At 44.8% G+C, this 20,244-nt stretch overlaps 1 protein-coding gene across 5 annotated transcripts in view; it reads left to right on the top strand.

Annotated features, from left to right (window-relative positions):
- The window catches only part of TACC2 (transforming acidic coiled-coil containing protein 2), a 181,918-nt gene that overhangs the window by 45,915 nt on the left and 115,759 nt on the right, over positions 1–20,244 (top strand). For all 5 annotated transcript variants that reach the window (XM_044296930.1, XM_044296931.1, XM_044296932.1 and 2 more), the window contains exon 6: positions 18,255–18,412. In XM_044296930.1, coding sequence (XP_044152865.1) covers positions 18,255–18,412 — 158 coding nt within the window. The remainder of the gene's footprint in view (positions 1–18,254; positions 18,413–20,244) is intronic.

Here is a 20,244-nt window from a genome sequence, read left to right as displayed (position 1 = left end):
GTGCTAAAAATGACCCCTCTTCCTCCTCCTCCTCCTGGGCCACCTCCTCTTCCATCATCGCCCTAAGTGTTTTCTCAAGGAGACATAGAAGTGGTATTGTAACGCTGATAACGGGGTCATCGCCACTGGCCATGTTGGTGGAGTACTCGAAACAGCGCAACAGGGCACACAGGTCTCGCATAGTTTAGAAATGCTGGCATTCAGGGCCAGGGATCGAGGGTGGCTAGGTGGGAATTTACGCTTTCTCTCAAATGTTTGTGAGATGGAGAGCTGAACGCTGTCGTGTGACATGGTTGAGATGCTTGGTGACGGAGGTGGTGGTGTTGGTGGTACATCCCCTGTTTGCTGGGCGGCAGGTGCCAACGTTCCTCCAGAGGCGGAGGAAGAGGCCGAGGCGGCAGCAGCAGAAGAGGTAGCAGGGAGGGAGCCTGAGTGACTTCCTTGTTTTTAAGGTGTTTACTCCACTGCAGTTCATGCTTTGCATGCAGGTGCCTGGTCATGCAGGTTGTGCTAAGGTTCAGAACGTTAATGCCTCGCTTCAGGCTCTGATGGCACAGCGTGCAAACCACTCGGGTCTTGTCGTCAGCACATTGTTTGAAGAAGTGCCATGCCAGGGAACTCCTTGAAGCTGCCTTTGGGGTGCTCGGTCCCAGATGGCGGCGGTCAGTAGCAGGTGGAGTCTCTTGGCGGCGGGTGTTCTGCTTTTGCCCACTGCTCCCTCTTTTGCTACGCTGTTGGCTCGGTCTCACCACTGCCTCTTCCTCGGAACTGTGAAAGTCAGTGGCACGACCTTCATTCCATGTGGGGTCTAGGACCTCATCGTCCCCTGCATCGTCTTCCACCCAGTCTTGATCCCTGACCTCCTGTTCAGTCTGCACACTGCAGAAAGACGCAGCAGTTGGCACCTGTGTTTCGTCATCATCAGAGACGTGCTGAGGTGGTATTCCCATGTCCTCATCATCAGGAAACATAAGTGGTTGTGCGTCAGTGCATTCTATGTCTTCCACCGCTGGGGAAGGGCTAGGTGGATGCCCTTGGGAAACCCTGCCAGCGGAGTCTTCAAACAGCATAACAGACTGCTGCATAACTTGAGGCTCAGACAGTTTCTCTGGTATGCATGGGGGTGATGTGACAGACTGATGGGCTTGGTTTTCAGGCGCCATCTGTGCGCTTTCTGCAGAAGACTGGGTGGGAGATAATGTGAACGTGCTGGATCCACTGTCGGCCACCCAATTGACTAATGCCTGTACCTGCTCAGGCCTTACCATCCTTAGAACGGCATTGGGTCCCACCAAATATCGCTGTAAATTATGGCGGCTACTGGGACCTGAGGTAGTTGGTACACTAGGACGTGTGGCTGTGGCAGAACGGCCACGTCCTCTCCCAGCACCAGAGGGTCCACTAACACCACCACGACCATGTCCGCGTCCGCGTCCTTTACTAGATGTTTTCCTCATTGTTATCGTTCACCACAACAAAAATATTATTTGGCCCAATGTATTGAATTCAAATTCAGGCCTTTTTTTACAGACACCTAACACTATCTGGCTATCTATTTAGGTCCCGTATTACACTAATACAGGCACAGCAGTAACCACAGATTTAGCTGAATATAAATTTGAGGCCTGTTATTTAGGCGCTGGGTGACAGGTATACGTTTACAGACAGAATTAGACTTGGATATGCACAGTAGCGTGTGTGTGAAGTTATTGAGAATGACCCTATCAGCACCTTGAATCTAATATTCCCTTTTAGGGATAAATTTAAAGTAGGCCTGATACAGCAGAAACTACTAATTTAGAGAATTGCTAAATTGGGAGTTGTATTTCAACCCAGAACAAAAACTGTGCTTTGACGGACACTAAATAACTTGCCCAGCCACAGCAATAACCACAGATTTAGCTGACTACAAATTTGAGGCCTATTATTTAGGCGCTGGGTGACAGGTATACGTTTACGGACAGAATTAGACTGGGATATGCACAGTAGCGTGTGTGTGAAGTTATTGAGAATGACCCTATCAGCACCTTGAATCTAATATTCCCTTTTAGGGATAAATTTAAAGTAGGCCTGATACAGCAGAAACTACTAATTTAGAGAATTGCTAAATTGGGAGTTGTATTTCAACCCAGAACAAAAACTGTGTTTTGACGGACACTAAATAACTTGCCCAGCCACAGCAATAACCACAGATTTAGCTGACTACAAATTTGAGGCCTATTATTTAGGCGCTGGGTGACAGGTATACGTTTACGGACAGAATTAGACTGGGATATGGCCAAAAAATAACCACACTATTGATGGTTAAATGCACTTGGTGTGACAGCTTGACCAACCACACTATTGAGGGTTAAATGCACTTGGTGACAGGCTCAGCTTGCCCCTGATGTAGTATATGGCCAAATAATAACCACACTATTGATGGTTAAATGCACTTGGTGTGACAGCTTGACCCTGATGTAGGATTTAGCCAAAAAACAACCACACTATTAAGGGTTAAATGCACTTGGTGGCAGCTTGTGCTGGCGCACCACAAGACACAAAATGGCCGCCGATCACCCCAGAAAAAAGTGAATGAAAAACGCTCTGGGCAGCCTAAAAACAGTGAGCAATTGAATATCAGCAGTTCAATGATCCACAGCTGCAGATCGATCAATGAATGAAGTCTTTTGGAGGAGTTAATCACTGCCTAATCTCGCCCTAACGTCGCAGCTGCAACCTCTCCCTACACTGATCAGAGCAGAGTGACGGGCGGCGCTATGTGACTGCAGCTTAAATAGAGGTTGGGTCACATGGTGCTCTGGCCAATCACAGCCATGCCAATAGTAGGCATGGCTGTGACGGCCTCTTGGGGCAAGTAGTATGACGCTTGTTGATTGGCTGCTTTGCAGCCTTTCAAAAAGCGCCAAGAAAGCGACGAACACCGAACCCGGACTTTTACGAAAATGTTCGGGTTCGGGTCCGTGTCACGGACACCCCAAAATTCGGTACGAACCCGAACTATACAGTTCGGGTTCACTCATCCCTACTCCTGACCGTTGTGCACGTCTGATCTGCAACTACAGGAAACGTTTGGTTGAAGTTATTGCTGCCAAAGGAGGTTCAACCAGTTATTAAATCCAAGGGTTCACATACTTTTTCCACCTGCACTGTGAATGTTTACATGGTGTGTTCAATAAAAACATGGTAACATTTAATTCTTTGTGTGTTATTAGATTAAGCAGACTGTGATTGTCTATTGTGACTTAGATGAAGATCACATGTGGGGTTCACATACTTTTTCTTGCAACTGTACACTGCACTGTATACAGTTTTTCATTATGAATCAGTGGTAGATGTACACAACTCTGTGGGAATACACTTGCATAAGTCTAGGGTATACATTTTACTGGAACGTCTCTAACCTATATAGCCTATATTCTCAGTTTATGATGGAGAGTATCCTCTCTGGACAGCTCCATGGTATACTGTACTGTATAAAGATATAAAAAATCTAATCAGACAGTGGTTCTTGTGATACCAGAGTCATTTAGTTCTGATTCACTTATGCAGTCTCTCATGTATGCCCTGACAACCACGTGAATGCACTAATGGCCTCCCTCAATGGGTACAGCTGGTTAATTTCTCTCTTGAGGACCATAAGTAGACCTTTTCCAGTTGAGGTTGCCCACAGAAATGTGGCATCAACTGGCAAAGACAAATGAGCTGTCATATTTCCTGTAGACATCTAATTGATGCTAACCCATTTGCAATGTCTTCCTGAAATGCTCACTGAATCCATGATTTGTGATGATAAGTGTGCGCACCATGCATTTGGGAACTGCAGGGCATAACTGGAGGTCATCTTTCTAATTAACTTCTATATCAATTACAATATATCAACAAAATCATGGAACCATGACAGGAAGCTTTATCCTACCAGTGAACACTGATACAATGCGTCCCGGCGAGGGGGGATTTCACAGACATGAACATGTGAATACACATGGACATGTACTCAGTGACCCATGAAATATAGTGCTGCCATACTGTGCATAAAAGCTCTGCGCTGTGTACAAACAGTCAGGGATCCAAGCGGAGTACAGTGCAGGGGAAATGGTGCGACCATGTTATTACCTGGAAACAATCCTGCGAGTGGAGATTGTTATTATGCTACTAGTACTATACATTAGATATACCAAACTGGTACTAGATACTAATCCACCATAAACATATATAATCATATGCATGGTCAAGACGTACAATAAAACCTCCTACAAAAAAGTTGACAAAGACTCCAAAATATATTTCAAATCCATCACAGAGGAAGAGAGCACTACTCAAATTAGTATCTCCACATAGAAAATACATACATGTCATCACTCTATATTCTGTAAATATATGTGTGTATATATATATATACAGGTGAAACTCGAAAAATTAGACTATCGTGCAAAAGTCTATTTATTTCAGTAATGCAAATTAAAAGGAATTACATTAATGCAGCTTAAAATTCTAATTTTTTGAAAAGGTTCAATATTCTAGGCTCAAAGTGTCACACTCTAGTCAGCTAATTAATCCATACCCCCTGAGCAAAGGGGACCTGAGATTGTGACTTTGGGGTTTTCATAAGCTGTAAGCCATAATCATCCAAATTATAACAAATAAAGGCTTGAAATATCTCGCTTTGTATGTAATGAGTCTCATATGTTAGTTTCACCTTTTAAGTTGCATTACTGAAATAAATGAACTTTGCACAATATTCCAATTTTTCGAGTTTCACCTGTACATATACAGGTCCTTCTAAAAAAATTAGCATATTGTGATAAAGTTCATTATTTTCTGTAATGTACTGATAAATATTAGACTTTCATATATTTTAGATTCATTACACACAACTGAAGTAGTTCAAGCCTTTTATTGTTTTAATATTGATGATTTTGGCATACAGCTCATGAAAACCCAAATTTCCTATCTAAAAAAATTAGCATATTTCATACGACCAATAAAAGAAAAGTGTTTTTAATACAAAAAAAGTCAACCTTCAAATAATCATGTTCAGTTATGCGCTCAATACTTGGTCGGGAATCCTTTTGCAGAAATGACTGCTTCAATGCGGCGAGGCATGGAGGCAATCAGCCTGTGGCACTGCTGAGGTGTTATGGAGGCCCAGGATGCTTCGATAGCGGCCTTAAGCTCATCCAGAGTGTTGGGTCTTGCGTCTCTCAACTTTCTCTTCCCAATATCCCACAGATTCTCTATGGGGTTCAGGTCAGGAGAGTTGGCAGGCCAATTGAGCACAGTAATACCATGGTCAGTAAACCATTTACCAGTGGTTTTGGCACTGTGAGCAGGTGCCAGGTCGTGCCGAAAAATGAAATCTTCGGCATAAAGCTTTTCAGCAGATGGAAGCATGAAGTGCTCCAAAATCTCCTGATAGCTAGCTGCATTGACCCTGCCCTTGATAAAACACAGTGGACCAACACCAGCAGCTGACATGGCACCCCAGACCATCACTGACTGTGGGTACTTGACACTGGACTTCAGGCATTTTGGCATTTCCCTCTCCCCAGTCTTCCTCCAGACTCTGGCACCTTGATTTCCGAATGAAATGCAAAATTTGCTTTCATCCGAAAAAAGTACTTTGGACCACTGAGCAACAGTCCAGTGCTGCTTCTCTGTAGCCCAGGTCAGGCGCTTCTGCCGCTGTTTCTGGTTCAAAAGTGGCTTGACCTGGGGAATGCGGCACCTGTAGCCCATTTCCTGCACACGCCTGTACACGGTGGCTCTGGATGTTTCTATTCCAGACTCAGTCCACTGCTTCCGCAGGTCCCCCAAGGTCTGGAATCGGTCCTTCTCCACAATCTTCCTCAGGGTCCGGTCACCTCTTCTCGTTGTGCAGCGTTTTCTGCCACACTTTTTCCTTCCCACAGACTTCCCACTGAGGTGCCTTGATACAGCACTCTGGGAACAGCCTATTCGTTCAGAAATTTCTTTCTGTGTCTTACCCTCTTGCTTGAGGTTGTCAATGATGGCCTTCTGGACAGCAGTCAGGTCGGCAGTCTTACCCATGATTGCGGTTTTGAGTAATGAACCAGGCTGGGAGTTTTTAAAAGCCTCAGGAATCTTTTGCAGGTGTTTAGAGTTAATTAGTTGATTCAGATGATTAGGTTAATAGCTGATCCACGGGAATCCCAGGTGTCGGACCCCCACCAATCAGATACCGATTACATATCCAGAAGATAGGTTAGCAGTAAAAAACACTTTATAAACCTCTTTAAAGTGAATTTTGTTTTCTTGAACTGCAGGACTGCTTTATGCAATACCCGTAAAACACAGTAGAATGAGAAATAAGGCAGCGTTGACAGAATATGTAAACAAAAAAACATACTGGCCAGCACTACATTGCATTACTTGTGATGCCCACCCCTATAATATATGTCACACACATACACTACATTTACACCACGTATATACACTGTGGCACATATGCATACCTGCTTACATTTGGGCACAAAATCATAAATACCAAATGATGGCTCATTGAAAAGCCTTGACCTTCAGCTCTTGGGCTGTAAATATCAGTCAAGACATGCTAATATCCCCTATTTGTTTTTGTGGGTTTCCTCCAGTTTTCATCTCCATGCTCTGGTCAATCATCTTTAAAACAAATACACCTAATATGTGTGTCCCTGCCCGAGATATTAGGCCTAAGACTGTGATCTGCGCTGGGGAGCAATGGATGGTGACACGGGATACGTCATTTTATTGTCTTCTTTTATCTATCTAACAACATGGTCAATTAAAACAGAAACATTCTGGTGGAATTTTTGGCTTATACTAAAGTCATTTTTCCCTAGCTTATGCTTTGGCCGACTGGAAAATCTTGTGGTATCTTCAATAATTAGAAAAAGACAGCAAATTTCCATGCTCCTATTGTGGGTTTAAGGCATGTCTAACCACAATCACATTAAACAGGATATATCCGTAGGTCTTATTAGAGAGGGGTTTAAAAACCACAAATCCTCCCTGTTCAGACAGTAGCACATGCTAATAAATTTGGAGAGCCGCACAACTTGACCAAGATACCAGGAAACAAGCCCAATATTAGATGTGTCTGTGGTAACAGCATGTATCCAATACATCATAAAATGTTGATGGGTACCCGAGTGACACAAAAGAGAAATGCACAAGCCTTGACTCTAGAGCAAAGTACTGTAAGGTGACTACATCGATGCTACATGCTCACACAGATGCATGACTTTCAGAGCTCTGATGACTATGCTGTTAGGTCCCACATGTTGGTTGCTGCACAGCTGAGCCTTCCTCCTAGATTGTCAAATGCCTCAAGTTGGTACAGTTTACAAATGATTTGAGTATTTTAGGTAAAATGGGGGTCGGGATCAACAACCAGTTATTACTCACTTCATTTACATCATTAGTACCAAGGCAGAATGAGCTTTTGTCTCTGAACACTCTTGTAAACCATTGATGGCCGCACTATAGTTCGCAGGAGGGCTGGAGAGCACCTACTACCATCACGCCTAGTGCAGAGACACACAGAACCAGCACCAGGTGTCATGACTAGGGGCCCCATTAGCTTCCATTGCCATTCCCATCTGATATTCATGAAGCGTACATTGATGAGCCTTCGACATATAGCCAGGTCTTCGTGGAACCGATCCTACTGTCTTTTTTGACTCAGAAGACCTAGTGTTCCAACAGGATAGCGCCAACACTTCCCACACTACATAATGGGCTCCTCAGGGTATCTGGCAGCTCCCTTGGCCAGCTCCATTGCCAGATCTCTCCACCATTAAGAATGTCTGGGACTGGATCTCCCATGCATAGCAGCCAACAACTACCTTGGCTGAACTAAGGGTCTTTATTAAAGGGGTTGTCCAGGCTTTTAATATTGATGACCTATCCTCAAATTGAAATATCTGCTCACACAGCAAGATGCTACCAGATGATGGAATATGGGTGTCCCTGCAGCAGCTTTGAGAAGGTAGGTCCTGGGGACTGGCAGCTTTCCTCTATACCTAGAAGTCATCTCATCTCTGATCGTGTCTATGATAATACACTGGGGAGTTTCTATAATAATCTATCAAGTGTTTTAGATGAACACAGGCTGGTTGAGGTGCTGTACATTAAAGGGTTTCTATCACTTCGCTGCACATATTTAGCTGTCAGACACTAGCGATCCGCTAGTGTCTGCTCTGCCCAACCATCCTAATATAATTGCTTTTGGGGCAGCCGTTTTGCAAAAAAAAGAACTTTTATTAATATGCTAATGAGCCTCTAGGTGCTATGGGGGCGTCATTAGCACCTAGAGGCTCCGTCTACCTTCAGAAACTGCCGCCGCCCAGCGCGTCCCTCCAGCCCGCCCATCTCCTCCTGAATGCGATCCTCCTTGTGAGCGTATGTATTCTGCGCATGCGCAGTGAATGTCTGACCGCTTCCTTGCTCAGACATCTCCACTGCGCCTGCGCGATGACGCCATAGTGCTCCGAGGAACAGGCGCAGTGGAGATGTCTGAGCAGGGAAGCTGTCAGACATTCACTGCGCATGCGCCGAATACAGGCGCTTACAAGGAGGATCGCATTCAGGAGGAGATGGGCGGGCTGGAGGGACGCGCTGGGCGGCGGCAGTTTCTGAAGGTAGACGGAGCCTCTAGGTGCTAATGATGCCCCCATAGCACCTAGAGGCTCATTAGCATATTAATAAAAGTTCTTTTTTTAGCAAAACGGCTGCCCCAAAAGCAATTATATTAGGATGGTTGGGCAGATCAGACACTAGCGGATCGCTAGTGTCTGACAGCTAAATATGTGCAGCGAAGTGATAGAAACCCTTTAAATATATGTATGTAGTGCAGTAAGTCTACTGTGTTATGTGCCACTTGTGCAGGGGGTGGGAGACTAGGGGCCCACCTTGCTCAGGGGCCCACCGGGGGATTCACTTGTACCCCTGTGGGCCAGTCCGAGCCTGCTCATGGAGGTATAAATTGAACAGGTTTACACTGCATTATTTTGTGTTTTTCATGTTTTATCTTATTTTTTGGAAGAATCGTGGGATTCATATTCTATCTATGTAATGATGCCATCAGCTTTTGTGTTATATTTATTTCAACTCAAAGGGTTTGTCCTATCTGGCCGTTTCTACAATGAGATGGGACTAAGCGCTGGCCCTAGGTGGCCAACTTGTGGAAACATCTGAGTGGACTGGAAATACGCATGTTCTGCCACGCTGTTTCTATAGCTCCCATTCACTACAATAGGAGCTATGGGAAGAGCGGAGCTCGGCTGTTTCTGTAAGGCCAGCCACCTAGGACCTGCGTTTAGTCGTGGATACTGCGAGATGGGAAAAACCCTTTAAGTGGTGATTTTCTTTTCTAGGGTTTTAATGCTTGTTGCAGACACTATGGGAATAATTTATTAAGTCCTGCATTTTAGACCCCTCCGCTGGCGGTGGATTTGCTGAAGTTATGTAGCGGCAGCAGAAAAGTTGCAGATTGCAGCGCAAATAACCTTTGTGCCGCAATCTGCGACAGATATATGCCAGAAAAGTGGCATATATGAGTTGGTAAATGACCGCCTATATTTATAACCCATGTGGGGATCCTGGACCTTACTGGGGGTTGGCAACAGAGCTCATTTGTATCAATTTGCAGGTTTTTAGTGTTTTTAAACTTTTTGCCTGTCTTTTGTATTTTCATGTGATTGTGTTCATTGAATAAGGAATATTGCATCATATATGGGGGTGGTGACTCCTATTTTTGCATGCATCCTAGGTTGAAGGAGAACAGAAATTAAGCACGCAATGGCTTTAGTGCTGTGAGAGGAAGGATTAACATAGTGGGATTCAAGCTAAGGTCTTTCAGTTGGGTCTCACAGCTGCTCCACTTCACCCAGAGCGTTAGCAACAGATAGTCAAGTGCTTAGGTTTGTGTCTCTGGAGATGCCAAGACAACCTTCAAGGCTATGTCCAAATTTGCAACCAATTTCCTTTCTTTTTTTCCCCCTCTCCATTGCATCTAAAATGAAACAAAAAACGTTACACTGTGACAGTTTTGACCGTGTAGGCTGGCTGCATGCCCTCTCGCATACTGGCTGCAGGCAGACTCCTGAGTATGCTAGTTGCTTGGGGCTGCGGTGTCTTGTGTGAACTATGCCCGTGTTTGTGTGTACTCCCCGTGTCTGCTTCTCTGTGCAGTTTTTGTCACTGTTGCCGTGTAGGCTGGGTGCAGGCTCCCTTACGTACTGGCTGCAGGCTGACACCTGTGTATGCTGGTTGCTTGGGACTGCGTCCTGGCTGTGGTGTAGTGTGTGAACTGTGGCCTGTATTTGAGGATTCCCGTGTCTGCATCTCTGTGGTGCCTGTCACCGGTGCCGTGCAGGTTGGCTGCATGCGCTTTGTGTACTGGCTGTGGGCGTTCCCATAAATGCTGGTTCTGTTATGCGTGCTGGCTGCAGCCTTTTGTGTGAACAGGGTCTGAATATGGATGCTTTTCTGTTTGTCACTGTGACAGGGGTTGTTTGTGCTCTGGCGTACTGGCTGCGGTGGACTCCATGTATGCTGTTTGCCAGGGGCAATCTCCCGTACTGCAGCCTGTGTGTTCTGTGGTTCTGGTACTCCTGTTTTGATGGGGTTAACCTACCCTAATCTGTTCCTGGGTGTTGCTTGTCAGGTGCCCTCGTTATACAGCTATATCTACCTGTGAGCTGTGGGGCTAATGGTCAGTCTGTCTTGTTCCTTACTGGGTGTAGCACCTTGCTGCTGACCCAGGGGGTTTTGCCATCTGCCCTTGTTTGTGGTGTTGCCTGGTATGCATTGATGTTATGTCCTTGTCTGATCTTCTGTACCTGTCCTGTATGATGTTTATGCTGTTATCCTTGTCCATGCCTTGCCTGTTCTTCTGTACCTGTACTCTGTCTGGATTCAGTTTGTTCCTTGTGTAGTCTGGCAGTGCTAAACTGCTTCTGATCTAGTCCGTCCCTTGTCTGTCCTGCAGTGCCTTACTGTTTCTGTGTTTGTCCTGCCTTCGTGAGAGGGTCCCTGGGTTCTCCGGAGGGAGGATCTCTAGTCTGTGTGCAGCGCTGCCTGTGACTGTCATGCTTCCGTTCTGCATGGCATCTACTTCTATGCTGGTTCCCGTTTGTCTTGTTGTCTGATCCATGTCCTGTATTTGCTTGCGTTCCAGTTCTGTTCTCTGTTTCCCCTGGTGCTTGCACCTGGGTGGTTCTTTGCAGGTAGAGACCAAGTGTTCCGGGACCTTCCTGGAGGTCCGACCAGTGAGCCCTCAGCCCAGTTCATCCCCACCACCAGGGGCTCTGTGAAGAATGGCGCTCACTGGCTCTCCACTTTCTGGGTTTTGCCTCTGGTGTGCCGGTGCACTTGGTTCTGTGGTAGTTCTACCACTATTGCCTAACCTGCATATATTGTACTGTCTTGTTCTTTTATTACATGTGTAATAAAGTTCTCTGTTGGTCCCTGGCCTGTTTCTGCCTGTGTCCTGTTTGTATGACGTCCCGGAGGTTTGTCTTGGGCCTCCGGCGCGTAACACTCTGTGTATTTACACTTCCTGTGTGTCTCTATGGATACAGACTACAAACAAAAACCTTTGTAGTCTGATCCTGCAGTCATTTTCCCTTGTATCTTTTACTTCTGTCTAACCTGCCAGGTGTCTGTTATTATGAAGTAGGTGGCAAATAGAAGGGTACATGCCATTCTATAGTAATTACTAGCCAAGTACAGCGCTTGGCCATTTTTTGCTACTGTCTGGCCCTGTCAATCAAAGCAGCCAGAGTGATCCTGGCCACAGAAAGGGGTGGAGCTTGGATGCAACAAGAGCAACAGTGATGCCCTGGTTGCACCAAAAGCCCGATTTGCATATTAAGATAAAGTTTCAAAACTCGAGAGCAGAGCTTCAAATCAACAAAGAAAAACAGTGTTTTAATCAAGTGACTGACAGCTATGTGTTTATGCAAACAGTTGGATAGGGAGGTCACTGGTGACAAATTAGTGTGGAAAATCTGATGGGTTTACAGTAGCAGCGAACTGGATGATATTTTAACAAATCTCATATAGACAGATTGCAGAGAGTATCCACATCCGAATCCTCAAATAAATTGACAGATATCTGCAGCCAGATCCAAATTCTGCGTTGTCCTGCTTAAAAAGTATATTTACAGATAGCAGAAATGTCTGCCACTGTCCCTTTAAGGTGAATGGGGCCTGCAGAAAAACATGTGCTCCTCACCAAATGTGAGGATTTCTGGGATTCGCGTCCCCACCTTTCCCTTGGCTAAACTTGATGGACTTATGTCTTTTTTCATCCGTATTAACTATGTAACCATGTGTATGAATGGAACTGGTTTTCATTCTCAGCAAATTGTGCAACAAAATCTGCCGAAAGTGGATTCACCCTTAGGCCGAATGCACACAGCCGTGTTTCACGGCCTTGAGCGGTCCGTAGTAACACGGGCTGGATTCCTGCTGAGTGCAGGAGCGCACGGCGTCATTGGTTGCTATGACGCCGTGCGCTTCCTGCTGCCGCCGCAGTACGGTAATACACTGGTATAGATCATAAGAGTGTATTACTGTACTGTGGCAGCAGGAATCCAGCCCGTGTTACCACGGACCGCTCACGGCCGTGAATAACGGCCGTGTGCATTCGGCCTTAGGGTGGGGTATACTTCCATGAGACGTTTTTTTGTTGCAATTGTTACTGTCATTTTGGTAAATGCTGATAAACTGTAGCACTTTTTGCAAAAATGTTGTGGTTTTGTCATGATTACAAATATCCCTTCAGCAATGACTACAAAAAACACTGTGAATGTACCCTAATGACTCTCTAGGGCTGCCCCGACTAGATAACACTGCTGAGGTGATTAAAGGGGTTATCCCATCTTAGACAATGGGGGCATATCGCTAGGATATGCCCCCATTGTCTGATAGGTGCAGTTCCCATCGCTGGGACCCACACCTACAACGAGAACGGAGCCGGGGAGAGTTGTGGCTGGAGGACCTCGGGTTTCCCAGGGTCCATCCACCACCAGGCACAGCTCCCCGTCTCTCCCATTGAAGTGAATGGGAGCGCACCGCGCATGCCCGGCCGCCGCTCCCTTCCTAGTGATATGCCCCCATTGTCTAAGATGGGAAACCCCTTTAAGGGCATAAGGGCTGGTGGTACTGAGATATATAGTATATGAATATATAGATACTTATACACATTTCCCAAAATGCAGCAAACTTACTAGGTTCCTCAAGCATTAAAGGAAACCAGACACCATGAAATGCCCCCACCCCCCCACCCCCATCTGCTGGCATCATGTTATTGAGCAGGAGGAGCTGAACACTGTAGATTGATATACTGTATCATTATAACCTGTAAGTTAATGGTTATTTCTATGCTTAGGAGTCCAATGGGCAGTCCCCCTACAATGATAGGCAGCCTTTGCAGTAGGAGCGCGCACATAGAGACATATGTCAATCACTAAGACCACCTGGAAACCTAAGCACAGAAAGGGCAGAGATTTAGGGCTCATGCACATGAACGTATGTCCGCAAACACGGATCCACAAAAAATATGGATGACGTCCGTGTGCATTTCATATTTTGCGGATTGCAACAGCTAGCCCCTAATATAACAGTCCTATCCTTGTCCATGATGCGGACAATAGTAGGACATGTTCTATTTTTTTGCGGAGCGGAAATACAGACATATGGAAACGGAATGCAGACGGAGTAACTTCCATTTTTCTTGCAGACCGATTAAAATGAATGGTTCCGCATTTGGTCCGCAAAAATAAAAAAAAAACTTAAAGAAAATGCGTTCGTGTGCACGAGCCCTTAAAATGAATGAGTTGAACATTTTCTTGAATTTTCTTCCCACAAAACGATATATTTGCTCAGCTCCTCCTGCTCTATAACATCAAGCCCTCGCTAACAGCTTATGGATATAGGTCTTGCCATGGAAGAAACACTATTTAGTATTGAGGCAAGAGAAGAAGACAGTGGAGTTTTGGTTACAGATTGTTACATAGAAACGTCTTCTGGGATACAAGAGCGTGGGAAGGATAAACAGTCCCACAATGCTGTCTTTCTCCCTAGTATCCCCTCCAGACGGGATGAGCTCTGCCTTGTGGATCTCAGCTTCCAGGAACTCTCCTTCTTGTGCTCCTGCTCGGCCGTTGACCTTATTAGGAGAACCCAGTCTTAGTTTATACAAGGAACTCACAGAAATCCCGGTGTCCCCTCCATTGCTCAGATATAAAAACAACCCTGATTTGGACATAACCGTTTTTTTTTTAAATATGTTTAGTTTATATATTCAAAAACTATTCATCATTCTGGGGATCAGCATTTCCAAAGTTGCCTGTAAGCTGCTTATCTCCATATTGACACACATAAATGCTTGGCCGATACGTAGCCAGAATCAAGCGTTATTCTCACAGGCACAGTATGGGGATGGCCCGCATGTAGGGGTTGCCTTATAGCGTCAGTCTATCTGTGACATAGACAGCCATTCATTAGAAGAACCACTTGTAATACCACATTGTTCCTGCGGTGGTCGCTGCAAGGAAGATGAGCAGCAGTCTGCATCTTCTTGAAAGCAAGCATATGTCTCAGGATGCAATGTAATCCCTTTAAAGAGGTTGTCCAGGTTTGGCAGCCTTTGCAGCTGCCCCTCCACCTCCCGGACCTGCAGAAGCACACTTACCTGCTCCTTGTCACTGGATTCCAGCTCCTTCGGTCCACTGCTGTGGTCTCTAAGTTCTGGTCTCTGGTGGTCAGCTTCCGGAGTGACTGGGAGGCAAGAGTGCTGCTGAAGCAAAGATGGGGCCCCCAAGTGGCATTTCCCTGTATCATGTGCTGTTTGGGGGACACCTGTTGCAATCAGCAACAAGGTTCATGAGACAACCACTTATGTACAGTAAGTTCTTCAAAGAGAATGTACAGGGAAATATATGTGTGTTTTATAATTGGGAGGAAAAGGAAGTCCCCAAAAGTGACCCACCTTGACACAGAGAGAACATTCATACTCCAGTCCATGCAGATGTCCCGGGTCAGGTCTGACCTGTGAATCCATCAGCAGACTGTAGGCTGCTGTTTATGGAAGCCTGTTTTCCATTGATAGTACACAGATTTCAGGCTTTCATAAAATAGCTTGAACTGTGCTCTGAAGTCAGCATGGGAACTGTGAAATTAAAATGTCCCTCGCTGCTCTGCTGTACTACTGGAAATCTCCCACTAAATAGGGTCCAATAATAACAAAATATAAAAAAACAAAGTTAGGCCAGCATCCCAAACAATATGTAATGAAGAACAGGTGCACGCTACCATGGCTGACATTCAAAGGCAAACAAACAGTACAGGTCCTTCTAAAAAAATTAGCATATTGTGATAAAGTTCATTATTTTCTGTAATGTACTGATAAACATTAGACTTTCATATATTTTAGATTCATTACACACCAACTGAAGTAGTTCAAGCCTTTTATTGTTTTAATATTGATGATTTTGGCATACAGCTCATGAAAACCCAAAATTCCTATCTAAAAAAATTAGCATATCATGAAAAGGTTCTCTAAACGAGCTATTAACCTAATCATCTGAATCAACTAATTAACTCTAAACACCTGCAAAAGATTCCTGAGGCTTTTAAAAACTCCCAGCCTGGTTCACTACTCAAAACCACAATCATGGGTAAGACTGCCGACCTGACTGCTGTCCAGAAGGCCATCATTGACACCCTCAAGCAAGAGGGTAAGACACAGAAAGAAATTTCTGAACGAATAGGCTGTTCCCAGAGTGCTGTATCAAGGCACCTCAGTGGGAAGGAAAAAGTGTGGCAGAAAACGCTGCACAACGAGAAGAGGTGACCGGACCCTGAGGAAGATTGTGGAGAAGGACCGATTCCAGACCTTGGGGGACCTGCGGAAGCAGTGGACTGAGTCTGGAGTAGAAACATCCAGAGCCACCGTGTACAGGCGTGTGCAGGAAATGGGCTACAGGTGCCGCATTCCCCAGGTCAAGCCACTTTTGAACCAGAAACAGCGGCAGAAGCGCCTGACCTGGGCTACAGAGAAGCAGCACTGGACTGTTGCATGTCATTCGGAAATCAAGGTGCCAGAGTCTGGAGGAAGACTGGGGAGAAGGAAATGCCAAAATGCCTGAAGTCCAGTGTCAAGTACCCACAGTCAGTGATGGTCTGGGGTGCCATGTCAGCTGCTGGTGTTGGTCCACTGTGTTTTATCAAGGGCAGGGTCAATGCAGCTAGCTATCAGGAGATTTTGGAGCACTTCATGCTTCCATCTGCTGAAAAGCTTTATGGAGATAAAGATTTTAATTTTTCAGCACGACCTGGCACCTGCTCACAGTGCCAAAACCACTAGTAAATGCTTTACTGACCATGGTATTACTGTGCTCAATTGGCCTGCCAACTCTCCTGACCTGAACCCCATAGAGAATCTGTGGGATATTGGGAAGAGAAAGTTGAGAGACGCAAGACCCAACACTCTGGATGAGCTTAAGGCCGCTATCGAAGCATCCTGGGCCTCCATAACACCTCAGCAATGCCACAGGCTGATTGCCTCCATGCCACGCCGCATTGAAGCAGTCATTTCTGCAAAAGGATTCCCCACCAAGTATTGAGTGCATAACTGAACATAATTATTTGAAGGTTGACTTTTTTTGTATTAAAAACACTTTTCTTTTATTGGTCGGATAAAATATGCAAATTTTTTTAGATAGGAAATTTGGGTTTTCATTAGCTGTATGCCAAAATCATCAATATTAAAACAATAAAAGGCTTGAACTACTTCAGTTGGTGTGTAATGAATCTAAAATATATGAAAGTCTAATGTTTATCAGTACACTACAGAAAATAATGAACTTTATCACAATATGCTAATTTTTTTAGAAGGACCTGTATATGTACCTGTCCCATGCACAAAAATACATGCAAACACTTCAAGCATGTGTTTTTCTGAATTGCATTAATGCTATAATTACTATACATGAACATTTGAAGCTCTTTGCGCACATTTCTGATCAAAATTGTCTCTGGGCCATCTGCCAACAGCAAGGTGGCTTCTGCAGATGATGGGACCTACACTAACAGACTTGCCTTTCCTGGGCCTAGGCCTACAAAATTCAGGGCAGTGTAGGATCCGTAAAAATTAATTAGATATACCACCTTTACTGGTTTATGTACGTGGTATGTAATTACACCCAAATATAGCAGAAAAATATTGTAAACTGGGATTCAATAAAACGTAACCTTTACTAGGTCATTTAACATAATGTATCACACTGGGTGAGAGACGACATTGACAACACTAACAACAATAATCTCCTCCACTGTATCAATTCATATATTATTAATGATATTAATACTAAAATGAAATGAAAAAAGGGTGGATCTCACCTCGTCTGGGCGGGGTCCACGACCATGGAGGATGGTCCTGGCGGTGGTATTACCTTTGACCGGTGTGACCGGATGCTGATGTGGTAATTGGCACGGTATTAACTCCTGAAACGCCCTATTATGGCTTTCCTGCCTGTCTAGGGGTCAAGGGGCTGTTCTTATAGCCTGCCTACCACAATGGAGCACCCGCCCCGACAGGGGTGACCCCACACCGAACCTTTCCCTCAGTATGGGTCTCAAGTTCTATCAAGCCCTAACTACAACGCCCTACATGCCATGTTTCTGTCTTTTCCAGACATCATCAGGGGACTTCACATGTATATTCCAGGGCAATGGAGATCAAGGTGATTTTAGCCTCGTATCCTCGGACAAGATGATGGGTAACTCTTGTCCTCACTGTTACAGGGGAAGTGTCCCATGTCAGTCCATGTCTCACCACAAATAACAGTGATTTGGATCCGGCTATAGAAAACACTATTTAAAAGCCTTGGACAGATGGGCATGAACGCACAATCGAAATTAGCATCAGCCACTCCCCCAAATGTACAATACAAAACTGTTAGTGTAGGTTCCCGTCTGCAGAAGCCACCTTGTCGTTGGTAGATGGGCCAGACACAATTTTGATCACAAAAATGTGTGCAAAGAGCTTCTAATTTTGTTTGCAATAACAATATATTAGGAAACTAATAATTCTGTATCTTCTCTATATTCTTATATGTTTACCAATCACATATCAAGTGCCACCCTCTGTGACGATCCTTCCGAGCTCAACATTTTGAGTAAATAACAGGTGCATTGTATAGAAGTGGAATTCACTCTACCCTATTCATCTTGTACTATTACAGGAATTCCTTCCATCTCTCGAGGCCAGTCCCGTGCTTTTTCCTCAGTGGGATCCAAAAAGTTACCAAGGAGGACAACGAGAGGGAGAAGAACAGAAAGAAGAAAAAACATTTCCATCATTATTTTCTGAAAACCCGAATGCCACTGCAACAAATTCAAGGTATGAATGGAAACAGTGGTTTTGTCTTCAAGGGTATGATCAACACAATTAAAGGGGTATTCCCGGATAGGGGATAAATATCAGATCATGAGAACGGGGGCCTCCTGCTGCTCATCTGAAATGACCGGAACGGCTGGTCATACATGTGCGTGGCCAGTCTATTCATTTCTATGGGAGTTCTGAAGATAGCTGAGTATCACCTATCTCCAAAACTTCCATAGAAATCATAGAACAGCCGTGCACAGCAGCAAGGGGCCTGCAGGAGGTACAGGGCCCCTGTACCTCTAGGACCCCCACTGATCTGATAATTATTCCCTATTCTGTGGATAGGGGATAACGTGTACCTAACGGAATACTCATTTAACAGTGATAATGTACATAAAAAGATGAGTAACTTTGAAAATACATAGCATTACTTAACTTGTACTTGTCCTGAGTTACCCTTCAGAGCTCAATTCACAATTCTGCTGGTTGTTGTTGAAAATATTCAACAAAGTTTGTTATAAAACACATCCTGATTACTGTAGCTTAGCAAAATGCAGTAGAACAGTTAGGGGGTCATTTATTATCCAGAAACTATTGCGCCGTAATCTGCAACTTTTTCCCGCGCCTGGTCTAAAAAAGTGGGAGTGGTGTGGGCAGGGAAGGGGACAGACCGGCAGACCCGTCTCATTCATCATTTTCTATGCCTATTTTAGGATTTTAGTAACAGCAAGGAATCTGGCTTACAATTAGACTGGCGCTGGATGCGCCGAAGTTATGTAGAGGCCGATACCTCTTCATAAATTTAATGGATCCACTACCAGTGCAGGGACTTATTAAGACCAGCATCTAATATGCTGGTCTTAATAAATGATCCCCTTAGTTTTTTTCACATTGGGTTGCATCCAAAAATCACCAAAGTAAGGCTACTTTCACACTCACGCTTTCCCTTTCCGCTATTGAGATCCATCATAGGAGGGGGGGGGGGGGGAATGCTTCCGTTTTGTCCTTATTCATTGTCAATGGGGACAAAATTGAACTGAACAAAATGGAGTGTACCAGAATGCATTCCGTTCCGTTTGGTTGCGTCCCCATCGCGGACAGAAGAATGCTGCAAGCAGCGTTTTCTGTCCGCGATGTGGTCAATGGGGATAGATCCGTTTTCTCTGACACAATAGAAAACGGATCCGTCCCCCATTGACTTTCAATGGAGTTCATGACAGATCCATCTTGGCTATGTTAAAGATAATACAACCGGATTCATTCATAACGGATCCATGACGGATCCAGCAAAAACGCTGATGTGAAAGTAGCTAAAGCTCTTCACACACAGTAGTCAAGCAAGGAATGATGGAAGGTTTCAGCTCTGAAGCTTGCAGATGAATGTAGCTGTGGACAATAATACAGCCTGTAACTCCGAAACAGTATGAGTAATGCAATGTATTTACAAATAAAAGCAACATAGATGCATAACACTAGATCTATCACTAGTAACATAACTAGATTAAAGAGGACCTGTCACCTCTCCGGACATGTCTGTTTTAGTAACTACTTGCATTCCCCGTATAATTACAGTTCTGGAGAATCTATTCTTATGAGTCTGTTGTGCTATTCATCTATTACTCCTACTAGAAGTTTGTGAATGAATTGCCATCAGTTTGCAATGAAGGTTGATCTGGGTGTTACCAGGTGGTGGGGGGGGGGGGGGGGGGGGGGTCCCTGTACAGTCTGATATTATTCAATCAGTGCTGCAAGTGTCAGACAGGGACACACCCAACCACCAGTTGGACCTTTATTGCAGATTGCTAGTAATTGTAGCTGAGGAGATAAATCCTCATCACACAAGAAGA

The sequence above is a fragment of the Bufo gargarizans genome, chromosome 6, assembly GCF_014858855.1.
Source record: "Bufo gargarizans isolate SCDJY-AF-19 chromosome 6, ASM1485885v1, whole genome shotgun sequence".
Lineage (NCBI taxonomy): Eukaryota > Metazoa > Chordata > Amphibia > Anura > Bufonidae > Bufo > Bufo gargarizans.
The sequence above is the reverse complement of the archived record's forward strand: the minus strand, read 5'-3'. Positions and strand labels throughout refer to the sequence as shown.